This window comes from Numida meleagris, chromosome 1 (assembly GCF_002078875.1).
Source record: "Numida meleagris isolate 19003 breed g44 Domestic line chromosome 1, NumMel1.0, whole genome shotgun sequence".
In the NCBI taxonomy this organism is placed as follows: Eukaryota; Metazoa; Chordata; class Aves; order Galliformes; family Numididae; genus Numida; species Numida meleagris.
Window position 1 is genome coordinate 177,340,772 of NC_034409.1, and position 14,690 is coordinate 177,355,461.

The 14,690-nt window shown below is 47.2% G+C and overlaps 1 protein-coding gene and 1 long non-coding RNA gene across 3 annotated transcripts in view; one reads left to right on the forward strand and one right to left on the reverse strand.

Moving 5' to 3' along the window:
- LOC110389525 lies at positions 4,049-10,026 on the reverse strand. Its single transcript, XR_002433278.1, has 3 exons — positions 9,942-10,026; positions 8,363-8,449; positions 4,049-6,877 (listed from the first exon to the last, which is right to left on the reverse strand). It is a non-coding gene; the product is annotated as an uncharacterized LOC110389525 (long non-coding RNA).
- ARHGAP20 (Rho GTPase activating protein 20) overlaps positions 10,180-14,690 on the forward strand; it is a 59,885-nt gene continuing 55,374 nt past the window's right edge. For both annotated transcript variants that reach the window (XM_021380100.1, XM_021380110.1), the window contains exon 1: positions 10,180-10,528. In XM_021380100.1, the coding sequence (XP_021235775.1) occupies positions 10,196-10,528 (333 nt within the window). In that variant the 5' untranslated portion in view covers positions 10,180-10,195. The remainder of the gene's footprint in view (positions 10,529-14,690) is intronic.

The window sequence follows — 14,690 nt, forward strand, 5'->3', positions numbered from 1 at the left end:
ACATGGACTGAAAGCTGGCTGGAGAACTACAAACACAGTGCTATAAAGAATAACAACACAGTGAGTAGAGAAGCCTCATAAGGGACCAGAGAGATCGGCCTTTGATTCATTCTTACAGAAAAACTGGGTCTGAAAGGCAAGGCTAGGAAGAGACACCTACAGACTGGGGCAATATTGTGCCCAGAACTGAGCCTGCAGTCTGTTTTTTGCTGTCAGCTGTCCCCATGTCCCTGCAGGCACGGGCACTGTAGGCGCAAGCACTGCTGAGAACAGATGAGTAATGCCAGGAGATAATTAGAAAAGTGAACAATTAATAAAAATGAAGCAAGAGGAAAATGCAGTTTTTACATCTGAGAAAGTATTCCTTGCTGTAGGTAACCGTAGGAGGTTAAAGGGAAGAAGTGACAATGCTGAGAGAAAACCTGAAATCTGAAGTCAAGCAAGATCAAAGTTCTCAGAGGTTTTCATATACCACCTCCACTGTCCCTCATGCAGGGCAGCTAAAATACCAGTGACTTAATATCAACCACAACTATTCTGTTGAGCTACACTTCATTTTTACTTCTGTACTTATGACCATTTGGTGAGTACAGTATTGTGAGGATTTGACCTTTTACTCCAGTACCTCCTCGGTACCACCTAGAAGTGAACACCACTTCTTTGCTGGTCAGTATGTGAGTGTGCACTGCAGCTGATTTAATGCTACCACCTGGGACCTGCAAATGGGTGATGCCCCACGAGGGGTGCTGAGTGGCACCTGAGCCCTGAGAGTTCCTGAGTTGGCAGCTCTCACCTGACAGCACCACATCCAGCAGGCAAAACAGACCTGCTCCACATCAGTCAACAAATAGACCAGAAGGGAAAGCAATTTTATGAGGGCTGCTCTGAAAGTAACGCCTCCTATGTGATTATGTTGGCCCATGACATCAGAGGCAGACAGTGGTGGTACGGCAGAAGAGGTTGAACCTTCTTCCATTACATGCTGTGGCTGTGTGACAAAAGGCAGCAGAGGGGCAGTCTGACAAATTGGCATCTGGCATGGAAGTGTGCATGAAGCAAAGGGGTGTCACTGAATTCCTCCACACAGAAAAAAAATGGCACCCACTGACATTCATTGATGCTTGCTGAATGTTTATGGAGATCAAACAGCAAGGTGGTGGGCGGTGTGTTTCAGCAGTGGTGACAGCAGCAGTGGGCCAGCCACCTCTGCTGGTGCAGATTTTCACGAGTGCAGTATGCAGGCTCTTGTTCATTGCGAGTGGTGACTGTGTTGAAAAATAGTGTTTTGTAGCTGAGAATATGCTCTGTCACATAGTGTTATGGTGCTCTTTGTATCTGCTGTAATTTCCATTAAATAGGAGGTATTACTTTTGGAGCAACCTATGTACGTTGGAAACCATAGGTATAAATTTAGCAGCAGGACACGATTATTGCCTAAGAAAAAGACATTTATTTTACAGTCATACTTTATAGTATCGAAAGCACTGCGTAACAGAAGCAGCTTTCTGCAATCAGCCTGCTGCGATAGCTTGCCTTTAGGTGCAACTCTCCAGCAGAGAAAACCATTGTTATCCCCATTGTTATGCACATTATTCATTTGTTAATGCTCACATGCCAATTAGCTATCAATTCCTATTTGCCAATTAAGCAATAAGGCAATCAAATCCACAGGCTGGCGAGCCAGGATCACCTTGATATCAGTCTCCAAGATACGGAGTGCACAGAAATACCTGCATGGGTCTGGATGAAGACATACCTGGGAGGGCTTGTCCTCCTCACCAAGGCAGCTGTACTGCGCAGTTGGCCATGCCACACAGCCTCACATCCACAGCCCAGTGCCTCAAAACCCAGTGTGGTCACTCCAGGGCAGAGGGGAGAGATGCAGAGGGCTTGAGCAGGAGGCAGAAGTAGGGGCTGCAATATCCGGGCTAATGAATCTGCAGGTCATCTTGATCTGCTGGGATGAAAAAGACAGGATTTATGTTACAACCAAGAGATTGACATTATTCTTCAGATTAGGACTTGTGGAGCACAGGGTCTGCTTCTGTGCCCTGAAAGCAACCGTGCCTCACAGAGAAGCACCTCCCAGATTTTCCTGCAAGGTTCCAGCACAACTTTGCATTTGCATTCAAGCCTCCTTCCACCTCCCCAGTGCTGGAAGGGGGCCTTCAATGAAAGAGATCTTTCATTTAATGCAAGGAGTCTTTTACATTGCTGGAGAGATCCGAGAGAGCCTTGCAGCAAATGGGAAGCAGGCTTTGAACTGGGCAACTGCAACACCACTGTGCTTTGGGACCCGCACGCCACAGCAGTCAGGCCTTAGGAATTTGCAATGTAAACTATTCACAAGATGCGATGGGGGATTTTTATTATTCTGCCAATAGCAACTTTTGAATAGAGAAGACTGGGAAAGCTCTGGCACTGATGTAACTCCAAAGGCTTCCACTGATAACACTGGAGGCCTGTGGACATGCACCAGCTTCTGGCGCCGGTCCCTTCCCAAATTCAGCACTGCCCCAGAGTCTTCATTAACATCAGATTACAACTCTCAATTAAAGAAATATGATTTACGAGCATCTCACATGTTAATGCAGAGGCAGAGATTTCCTGGAACATTTTTAATGCATTTGCGTGCAGGTGGAGAAGGAAGGTAAGCTGGGAAAAGCCAGGGCTGCTGATGACTTAGTGCATGAAATAACCTTCATCTGGCAGCTTTTTACTTTTCCTCATCGATCCAGTGAGGTAACTGTAAAATTATGGCATCCAAATAACATTGAAAAGCATTAAATAAAGCACAAGGCCAGCATGTATTTTAGAGCAAGTGGATAATGTGACATCAGTGTCAGTTCAACCTTTTGAAACTCACAGAAATGTTCTGAGAACATTAAAATGTGTGTCATAATGTCATACTGTGAAGCATTAAAATCCTGCAAATTCTAGGCTGTACTTTTATATGCATTTTAATTTCATTTCATTGAGATGGATTTTTTTGCTGCCTTGGTTACCAAAACTGGTCAAGCAAGCATATAGCTTGGCCAAAGCCCATAACTCACTCGTTTTCTTGACAAACTTTTCAAGATCAACAGTTTCCACTGACCTGTAAGTCTGTGAGCCGGTCGCAAACCTCTTTTGTGCAGAGTTAAGCAGCAAACCCTGAAAGGCAGCAGAAGCAACAGGATAGGCCGACAACTGCTATTTCACATTTCTGTTTAACAAATGCACAATGATCTTCTTGACATGAATTTGGCAGCGTGTAGTAATGCTGTACTGACAGTGCTGTGCACACCCATGTCTATGGCTATCTGCTAGCACACTTGTACCCCTGGGCAGCTTAGCCTCTTCGGTCACCCATGCTGCTGTCATGGTACCACACATCCCACCAAGACCTCCTCTTCCTTCCCACTGCATGAGCTGGCTCGGGGACCAGCAGCATCGCACCGCCAGCCTTGCATCTCCCTTCTCACTCCACCCCTCTTATTGCACCACTGCTCCAAACCCTCAGCGTTCACAGCAATGAACTTTTTCACTCCTACCAGAGAAAGGATTTTGTTTTCAAAACAGGTTAATGAGCATTTTTTAGCTGTTTTCCCCCCTCTTTGTCATCTATAAAAATTTCATTTTTAAAAGAATTTACAAAACTTTTTCTGTTTTGAAGGTCTGGGATTTAATACTGTTACAAACTCTTTTCTGAAGCCTGAATACTAACATACTTCAAGCCCACTGTGATTAAGGGGAGCTATAAGGAAAGGAGAGGGGCTATAGGAAAGAAGGGGACAGACTCTATAGCAGGGTCTGTTGTAATAGGGCAAGGGGAAATGGGTTCAAGCAAAAGAAGGGAGATTTAGACTGGATATAAGGAAGAAGTTTTTTACAGTAAGGGTGGTGAGGCACTGGCATAGGTTGCCCAGAGAGGTGGTGATGCTCCGTCCTTGGAGACATTCCAGGTCAGGCTGGACAAGGCTCTGAGCAACCTGATCAGGCTGCAGGTGTTCCTGTTCATTGCAGGGAGTTGGACCAGATGACCTTTAATGGTCCCCACCAACTCAAATGATTCTATGACTTGATGATTCTATGATTCTACTATCCAATGGTTTAGTTTTCCCTCCAAGCGTATACACATCAGTGGTGATCACCTTTGTGCTAACTTAAAAGCAATAACCCTTAGCCTGAGAGCACTGTTCTCAATAACAGGGCCAATAACTTGCTGATTCAGTAGAAGTGCTGGGTCACAGCTTTCACATTGAGAAACAAGCGCAGTACAGATATCTGCTGAAATCTTACCTAAACTTACACTATTCAAATATTTTAATAGCTTTACATACATTTTGTGGTTTCAGCAGTTATGATGGCACTTAGGAAACATGAAATTAATTCATTTCTCCTTGCTATGTGTCTTTCCACATCACGAGAAACAACCAATGTTTTGTAAAATGCTAACGTTGGGCTGCCAGCCTCCCTGTACCCTCCCTTCTGCAGCTAGTAAAAAAAGCAGGAAAACAGTTGTTTTGGAGGTGGGGTGTGAAAGGAAGTGAAACATGTGCACGTGGTCCTCGCAAACAAAACGTACTGCGCTTTGGAAATTGTGGTTTAGAAAGGCTATGGACCAGATGGAAAGAACTGAGAGAACAAGATTGATCGGAGGTTCAGAATTCATGAACTGCAAGGAAAAGCTAAAGGGTTTGTTATTGCTTAGACTAGAAAAGAGGATTGTGGTGAGATAGTATCCAAATTTGTAAAAGGTAGCTCTAAGGAAGAAAGAATGAATCTTTTTGTATTCCCCGGGATTAGGACAAGTTGTAATAGGCTTAGCAGAAGAGAAGGTGATTTCAGCCAGGCATCAGGAAAAAGCTTCTAATTGCAGGGACAATGCAGAGACAGGCTCAGGGGGGAGCCTGCAAATCCCCACCACTACAAATTCTGAAGAAGTTATCCAGATGTCCTTCAGGAAAGATGCAGGTAAAGCTGCTTGACACTGTCGTTAAGTGATCCTCTGTGGGCCTTTGTAAATCTGTTTCTTACAATTACAATGTTGGTGTCAGGAAAAGCTTAGATCCACTTCAAAACCATTGCTTTTTCTCTTAAAACGCTGAGATATTGGCAGTAGCAGGTGGGAGCTGCAGCATGGCAGTGGTGGTGGCATCGTCCACGTGTCTCCTGCTGCTGGTGGGAGCCCAGGAATTAAACCCTCCTGCAGTGCAGCAAAAGCCAGACCCTGTTTTGGAGTCTGACAGTCCTCATTGTGCATATCAGCTAGCAGATCCAGGAATTTCCATCCTCATATGATGGACCGTTTAATCTGTAAACCACCAGCAATGTGGTTAGAGGCTGAGACAGGCAGGAGAGCCAAATCCTCGTCTGATGTAGTGCAGTGAAGTTTAAGCTCCCACCTTGGCTTACAGAAGCTGAAGATATGTCCATCAGATTATATTCAGTAATTCAACAAGTAGTACAAGAAATATATAGCTATTTCCTCTCAGAGTCCCTGTCTGCAGGAGGATGTCTAGCTCATTTTTTATTTATCTGAGTCAGTTTTGAAAGCATCCCACTCTTGCAGTGAAAAAAATGGAGTGTGTCATGAAAGAACAACGAAAAATCTTGCCCATAATTTTTTAATCTCTGTCATTCACAGCTCAACAGTCCCACAGGTTGTTAAGAAAAGAGAGTTCCCTATGGTGAATGGAAAACTGTAAATTCAGGGAGGAACCAGAAGCGCAATACTATCCATCAGCGTGTTAAAAACACAAACTGACAAAAAATATGGCCCTCTGGGTTCTTAAACACACTCAAAGTAAAATCTGTCTAGGCTGTAAAATAGAGAAACTGATGCCTGCAATGAATCCAGAGCAAGGATGATAAAGTGATAACTTTTATGGATGACTGATATGGTATACTCGAAGGGTCCTCTGTTTGTGGGAGACTCCTTCATGTCTCCTATACAGCCAATGTCAACAGTCTGCCCTCTGTTTCCAATAAATCCAAGTCCCATCAGCCGTAAAACAAAGGTGCTCTATTCTTGATGCAACCCCAATCATTTCCCATTCTAGTTACCATAAAGGTTCCAGTTATGGATGTATAATCCTCACTGGGAACATACATGCCAACTTACTCACATTATGCAATTTATTACTCTGTGCCTCAACCCACCAAACCAGGAATCTGGCCGTTTGCATGGCCAATGCTTTGTGAAGCTCCAGGGAGTCCATCAGCAACACCTAGCTACAACAACAATAAAGAAAGGGTTATTTATGAGCTGTGTGTGCTCAGTCATGCTTCTCAACAAGAACTTTGGGACAAGCATCTTCTAACATACTCTCATCAAATTTTAAGTGATAGGATGTCTTTCTCAAGAACGTGTTGATAAACAGGAACCAGTCCCACTGCTGAGCATCACTGTAAAATGCTGCAGACTGTGGCTTTTCAAGGAGTCATGTAGTGTGATGGGTACACAGCAAGGTCTATGAAAGTTCAAGACTGTACTTAATCAGATGCGGGTCCTGAATATTTTGTTGGTAGTCAGCCTCCCCCTTACTGCATCTGCATGCTGTGCTCAGGACTGCCATGCAGATTTAGCTCTGGGTATTTGCATTGCTGCCCACCTAGCTGAGAGCGAAAGTTAAACAGCTTTAACTTGTGAGTGTGAGTGCTCAGATTTGGTTCAGAAATTTTGCTCACAAAGGGAAGAGATTAGACCTTATCTTAAACAAAATGCTATCCTTTCATGTCTAATATTTTGCTCTGTGCGAGGTCTCTCCAGATGAATATCCAGTCAGTGGCTTTTAACTTTGCCTCACAGTTTCCAGCTGAAGGGCTGTGCTCTGGCAGTGACCACAGGAAAATCTCCAGTGCAGAGAAGCCCAAAATAAGCAATCGTATGAGCCTATTAATGCAAACAAAGGAAACAAAGCATAAAAATCTAGAGTAAGATACAGAAAAAACATGGAAAAGGAGAATGGCAGGAAACCCCAGTGTCACTTACTGATGGGTTCTGTTGACATGAGGCTGTAAGCATACTGAGGTGCTCCTGCCAGTCATTATTTGCTCAAAAGAATCATACCAGTTTAACTACACCAATTATAAAATCAAGCTTAATTAAATCAGAGCAGCATTTGCATGCAGGAGACATGCAGCCCTTCAAAGGCAAGCTTCTCTTTGATGCACTGGACTCAATTTCACACGGCATATGTAATAAGGCTGAAATGGATACTCAGAATCACACAAGGCCTGGCTGTGACAGTCTTTCCTTCCTGGTGTCCGGGCAGCAGTTGTGGAAGGGGTAGAAGGGTTTGGCCCCTGGCCCTGAAATAGGAACCTGAAACCTGGAGGTCTCTGGGACCTTCCCTTGGGAAGGGACAGAATAGGATATTTTCTGTTAATGCTAACCTTTGTGGACAAAATGCTACTAACTGTCATGGTCCGAATTTCTGGGCATTTGTGAATTCCACTTAGCAATTACTTACATAGCACTTAACAATTTTATTAGCAAGCTACCACCAAAAGAGAAGGACAAGGTTTTGTTCCTAGGCTTTCTCTTGTCAAGGCCCTCAGGGACCACAGAGCATGGCAGATGCTCTTTGCTAACCACAACGTTTTTGGCACAGAGTAGCAGCAAATAATGTGAAGATGAGGAATGAAGAATTCCACCTGTCCCTCAAGCTGATGTACTGAATTCCAGAAAAGAAGGGCAATGCCTTCTAGCCGTCGTTTGCAAGGAATGCTCTAATTTACAGTGGGACTACTCCCAGGTGACGATGATATGGAGCTGTTCAGCCACCCATCCTGTTCTCCTCCAAATTCCCCTTTTCCCCTCTGCTGTCCCTCCTCTCCCTGTGAGGAGCTGCAGCCTCCATGAGGCCTCCCCTCAGCCTGCTCTGCTCCGGGCTGAGCACACCCAGGGACCTCAGCTGCTCCTCATATGTCCTGTCCTCATTTTCCTCCAGACCCCTCCCCACGTTTGTAGCCCTCCTTTGGACACTCCCTAATAGCTTTATGCCCTTCCTGTATTGTGGGCCCAAACCTGCATTCACGGTGCGCAGAGAAGCCTCTCCCTTCTCCCTTAACCAAATGGCAGGATTCTGATCTATTTATCTTAGCAAGCAGGTGACAGTCAGTGTTCAACAAACACTCTAAGAAATGCGCTTATGGGATTAGACAAAAGAACACCTCAAAGCATGTGTGAGCATTTAGGAAAGCTTATGCAACATTTCCTTTGCAAAATAAATACATACTCACTGCCTAATTTCCAAACTGTCACCAAGAATACCATTGCTTGCAAATGTTTCTGGGGAACAGGGTGTGAAGCCACTAAATATATTCCGAGCTTTGAATAGTCATGGTATACAGCTTCCTCCCTACCCCAACAAACCTTATCTCAGTCCTCTTGCAGCTGCTCTGGGATCTGCCCCGAATCAGATGCATTGGACCAGGCGCTGTCAAGGTTTGGACACAGCAGCTGAAAGACCACACAGATCCAACAATGGGAAATGTTGCGAGTTCCAATGTCTAAGCGCATGTGGCCAAGAAGGCCAATGGCATCCTGGCTTGTATCAGCAATAGTGCAGCCAGCAGGAGCAGTGAGGGGATTGTTCCTCTGAACTCAGCTCTGGTGGAGCCACATCTTGAGTACTGTGTTCAGTTTTGGGCCTCTCACTGCAAGACAGACACTGAAGCCCTGGGGTGTGTCCAGAGAATGGCAGCGGAGCTGCAAAGGGTCTGGAGCACAAATCTTATGGGGAGCGGTTGAGGGAACTGGGATTGTTCAGTCTGGAGAAGGGGAGGCTCAGGGGAGACCTTATCGCTCTCTGCAGCTGCCTGAAAGGAGGCTGTGGTGAGGTCGGGGTCAGCCTCTTCTCCCTAGTAACAGCCACAGGATGAGAGGGAATGGCCTTACGTTGTGCCAGAGGAGGTTCCGGTTGGATATTAAGAAAAATTTACTGAGTAGTCAAGGCTGCCCAAGGAGGTGGTGGAGTCATCGTCTCTGGAGGTGTTCAAGAAATGTGTAGATGTGGCATTGAGGGACATAGTTTAGTGGGCACGGTGGTTGACAGTTGGACTAGATGATCTTAGAGGCCTTTTCCAACCTTAAAGATTCTATTATTCTATTCAATGATTCTATTTCTTGTCCTTGAGGACAGCAGGGGCAGCCTGGCAGCTCTCTGAGCCCCACACACTGGCACGGTGTTACCCAAAGGCTATCACCAACTGGGCAAATGCTCATAAATGTGGATTTGATTTTGGTTAGGCAACAGTGAACTGCTGGGCCCAGGAAAGCTCAGTGCTTCTGCGTGAGGAGGCAGCAGCACTCAGGCTGCATCCTAGGCATTAATATTTCATATGCCTTTTGCTTGCACCCACACAATTCCCCTAACTTGCAGGAAGCAGCATACATGCAGAGGGCACATGCCCACATCAATCTCAGCAATGGGATCACCCAAGCACTGTCCCATGGAGCTGATGGGCTTAAACAACCTGCTGAAGTGGCGGCATCATGCAGAACCAACCACTGCCATTCTCCACTGCTTCAGGTGTATATGGCAGGAGTGGCTGCTACCATGCACACTGCTGCATCCAGAACCAGGAAAGAAACCCTACAGAACTGGACCGAATCCCAGCACAGGAAGAAGGTGGACATAAGGAAAGCTGCATATGAGATGGCAGGGCATCTCTCTTACTGCCTGTTTTTTTTGGTGCTCAGCACATGAGAAAATGCATGTGGAACCTGCAACTGCTGCAAAGGCTGGAGAGAAAAATACCCTTCTAAATGGAGAAGGGCAGGGAGAGAGAGCTTCTGTCCAGTTTTCAGTCCAGGTTCACTGACAGCTCACTCACACCCATGTGCTCACTCAGTGGCTCCCTCCCGGATGGCTCCTAGCTCCCTGCTCAATGACAGAATCCCCTTGACAGCCCCGGGAAGGCTTCTGGGGGGGACCCTGCCTTGCACTCACCTCGTGCAGGAAGTGGGAGAGCGACTGGGCCAGTGCCACACTCCCTAATTCTAGAATGACGCCGCCCCCCAACCATCCCTGGGGCAACGGAACATGCCCACAGCCCTGGGACCACGCAACGCTCCTGCTCCAGGGCACGATAACCCACTCTCTCTGCAGCATCCCCCACCCCTCCACCCACCCACCCCTCCACCCGCAGGACACGCGCACGCGCAGAACCACGAGACCGCACCAACGGCTCCGTGCGCTGGCGCATGCGCGTCGCCCCCTCCCCTCCCAATCTCTCCCCGCACCGCAAAGCCGGGCGCGAAGCGGATGGGGGCGTGGCTCGCTCGGGGGGCGTGGCTAGTCTAGGGGGCGTGTCCCGAGGGGGCGTGTGCCATCGCGGCGCGCCCTGTCCATGGTGCGGGCGGCGGCAGCGGCGGCGGCAGCAGCGGCGGCGGCGGTTGCAGTGTCGCCGCGGCGGGAGATCGGCGGCGCGGGGCCGCATGGACGTGATGTCCCCGCAACAGGAGCACCTCGGGCCCGGCCGCTCATCCTCGGTGAGCGGCGAGAGCAGAGCGTTCGCCGCCGCCGACAGCAAGAAGGTGAGGCTGCTCCTCGGGAGATCGTGCGGGAAGGTGTCACCTCCCGCCCCGGTCCTCGTCACCGGGCACTATCCGGGTCCGCGGCGGTGCGGGCGGCGCGGGGGGGAGCTGAGACCGGGAGAGTCCGCGGGAGGGCTCGGTGCAGGCGTGTCCGGGCGGTCGGGGTCTGCGGTAGACCGGGTGGCTCAGACCGGGTGGCTCAGACCGGGGACACGCGAGGGTGTCACGTAGAGGTACAGGGGAGCTGGGGGCGTGAGTCCGGGGTTACCCGGGGAGCTGGGGAACGCGGGATGCTGGAGCTCGGGGTCTGTGCGGTATGGGTGTCCTGGGAGCTGCGGTGATTCGGCTGTGCGGGTGTCCTGAGGAGAGCTGGGGGGCTCTGTGGGGTGGGTGTTTGGAATTTGCCGAGCGAGTAGGGAAGATTTGCTCCCAGCTAGGGGTGCTGGGGGCTGCCACACGTGCTTTGGATGGCAGAAATGGGAAGGCAACTTCCCGAAGAGGTGCCTTCTGCCTTCTCTGTCATGACTGATGGAGAAAGAGAGGCTTACAACTGGCTGTAAAAGCTGTTCGGTGTGCCAGCTGCATCTGACACGATCAAGTGCGGAATGCTCATTCTGAGTGCAGCTAAGTGCTCATTTCTGCCTTACACTGTGCTGTAATGAGTGAGCTGCCATAACCACATTCTTCCCACTATGTAGAAGGGGAACTCTTTTCTCCTTGGCTTAACAAGTACCGTAGTGGTTTTGTACCGAAGTGGGGCTGGGTGCCTTCCTGCTGTACCCATTCTGCTTCACAGTGCCATTTACATCTATGCTCTGTCTGCCTTTAGAGGAGTAGTGTCATTGGCTGCCAAACACGCTTGGAGGATTAGGACATGGCCAGGTTATGGTGTCCTTTATTAAAACTGTTCACCTGATGCACGGTAGCTTGTGCCCAGCCCTGCTGCGAGCGATGGCTGGTGCTCTGTGGCCGAGGGGAGCCCCAGTTCCACTCCTCGTCCAGAGCATCTCTCTGGGCTGCAACATAAGTCCCTGGGATATGTCCCTGTGTGTCTCATCCCACCAAGGCATGCACCTGGCTGCAGCCCAAGGGACCTCTCAGGGCACAAGTAGAGTGCAAAATGGCTGCTTGGGGAGTGCTTGGCTGGACTTCTGCCTACACCTCGATTTGATAAGTTTCTGAAGAGGGAGTGCAATACACCTACACGAAAGGGTGCAGTGTCTTCTGCTGGACAAATGGATGGAGTGGATGCTTGCCCTCTCCAATACTGCTGTGTAACCTGAGACAGCTAAATGTGTGGCTTTGATTGTTCTCCTGCTGCTTCTTTGATTTTTGCTGAAGACAGAGCACCACGCACCTTGCTGCCCTGATGCCAGACATCACCTGAAATGAGAAGGGATGCTCAAGTGCTGCGAAGATGAACAGTGCTCTCCTACAAATTCTTTATGATTCAGCTTTCTGAAGACAAGTACTGAAGGCAACACTTGTGCTTCCTGTTCCTGCTCCCATCGAAGGAACGCAGACCTTGTTTTCGCCAGTGCTGACAAGGGAGCGGGGATGTTACTTTTTACAGATCTTGGCAGCTCTCTTGGAATTCCTCAGCATGCAGGCACAGAGAGTGGGGTTACACAGGGAATCCTGCAGCCACAAGCATCAGTCCAGCCCCTGTGCTTCTCCACAGTCCCAGTGCTCCCTGGAGTTTCCTGACACGCTGCCTCTCTGTTTGGCTGGGAAGAAGGTCCTTACCTTCATGCATGTTCAACACTGGGCTAGTCCTAATTCTGCTTGAAGCAGGATCTCAATGGCAGATCAAATACTTTTTTGCTCCTTATGCGCTATGGACTCTCTAAATACCTCTGTTTTGAGCTTCACACAGTGCTAAGGCACAGCACTTCTTGACAAAACAAGAAGGCTTTGTTATTACAGGAGATACTGCACTGCTTGTAGCAGTTACGTGCCGTTGTGTGGAAGAGCGTGCTGATAAGAGATCAATTTTGATACTGGTGACACAGCATGGCAAGTTTAAAGATATTGTTGCAAATATGTATTTAACATTCACACTGCCTGTGAGCCTCTGTGCTCTTTTCTGATATCCAGGCCAGCAAGCTGGGGGGCTGCAGTCAGAATCACACCACATAGTGCCAGAAATCTCAGCTCTCCAGGAACACTTCTGTGACACAAATGCCCCCAAATGTGGAATGACGAGCCACCAATGAACCTTTTTATTTTATTATTTCAATTACACCTTTCCCAAATCAAATGTATTTTGCTGAGATTTCCTGCATTGTTCTGTGATCGCTCGAATTCCTATTTTATCTTCCACTCAGCTGTCACAACAAAGCTGAAGGATCATGTCATAGGACTGGGAGATAGAAATTGTCTAGGACTCACTCCATGTGCTTTGTGGGACCAGTTAAACCACTGTCTTGCAAATGCCTCCTCTCCTTTTCTTTATGTGTACAGCTATCTGAAATGCCAGCACACCTCACAAACACTGGAACTTCTCCCTGTTCAATGCTTGTAAGGCATTCAAGACACCCTTCTGGAAGGTGACATTGAAGCGGGGTGTTTTAATTCATCCATTTGGAAAATTCTGGGTCAGATTCCCTCCTTTACTGGACTTAACTGGAATCACTGGACAGTGCTTGGTTGACCAGCAGAGAAGTTTTGTACTGACTGTTTAGTAACCAATACCAGTAAATTGATGCAACTCTGAAGTGGGCTGAAGTAACATGAGTAAAAGTAATTTTACTGATAAAGCTTATTTGTACAAATTTATCAAAACAAACGATTCAGCATGTCTTCTGTGCCAGTATATCTGTGTCAGCAGTAACAGCTGCGGTCATTTAATTGTATTTATAAGTTTCTGGTGTTTCACTTCTTCCTTCTTAGAGGAGTTAGATTCCAACTAGTACTGAATATTTTACACAAGACAATCTTTGGTAACGTAAGCAATCACTCTTAAGATTTTTTGCTGCCTCCTTGAAAATTTCAAGTGACTGCTTATAATTTTTGTGAGGCTCAGCAATTTGTTATGTTTACTCATACAATGTGTACAAAAAACTTAACCGTTTTGTACAATAGTATTTGTGGAGGCTTAAAACATGATATTCTATCACCATAAAAATGTTTCTTTGTAATTCTGATCACACATACGGCAACAGTTTACTGTCAGGAAAAGGAGAGCTGTGTTCCCAACCGTGTACTAAATAGATAAAATTCAAGCAAATTGAATTGGAAGAGTAAAGGCAGTAACACATAACCTTCACCCTGTCCTCTGTCTTACTCTGCAAAGATGAATCAAGAATGTGTTTGCCATTGTACTTGATGATACCTTGGTCTCATGCCCTTATATATATATGGTTTTTGACATAAAGCTCCTTAAGGCTGAGATTTTTCCTTCCTTTGAGACTCTGTCCTCTTTACTGTGGTTGTGGCTGACTATATGGGGGGGCTGCAGTCAGAATCACACCACCAGAAATCTCAGCTTTTCAGGAACACTTCTGTGAAGTGTTGGAGATTGGACAATTCTTGTCATCCTGCAGACACACCCCATAGCATCTCTGATGAAAACTGGAAAAACCCGTTTTAATGAAGTCATCCACGTTTGTCCTTCAGATGGAACTACCTTGGTAGGCACTGCTGAATGGTGATGACTTACAGTGATGTGCCTTTTATTAGCCTTACTATTTAATTCAGAATGAGTGTTAGCTATCCTTCTGTCTGTTCATGTGAGAAATTGAAAATTGTGTACAAAACAATGCAATCTAGCTCTTAAGTTTCCTAGTTTTGTGGGTTTTGTAAGTACTGCATCATGGTGGTAGGAAGGAGAAGGACTCAACGTGTCATATGGGACCTAGGATATAGCAAATTGTTGTCTGTTTACTTTGTCTGTTCGATGAGGCCTTGGAACAGGCTGCCCAGGGAGGTGGTGGAGATGCTCAAGAAGTGTGTGGATCTGGCACTGAGGGACGTGGTTAGTGGGCATGGTGGGGATGGGCTGACTGGTGATCTTAGTGGTCTTTTCCAACCTTAATGATTCTGTGATTGTATGATACTCCCTCTGTCATCAGTGAACTGTTCCTAAGAACAGCCTGGTGTACAGAAACTGTGGCAAAAACCGTGTCTGTGTGCTAGCGCTCCTTTGTGTGCGGCTTGGTAG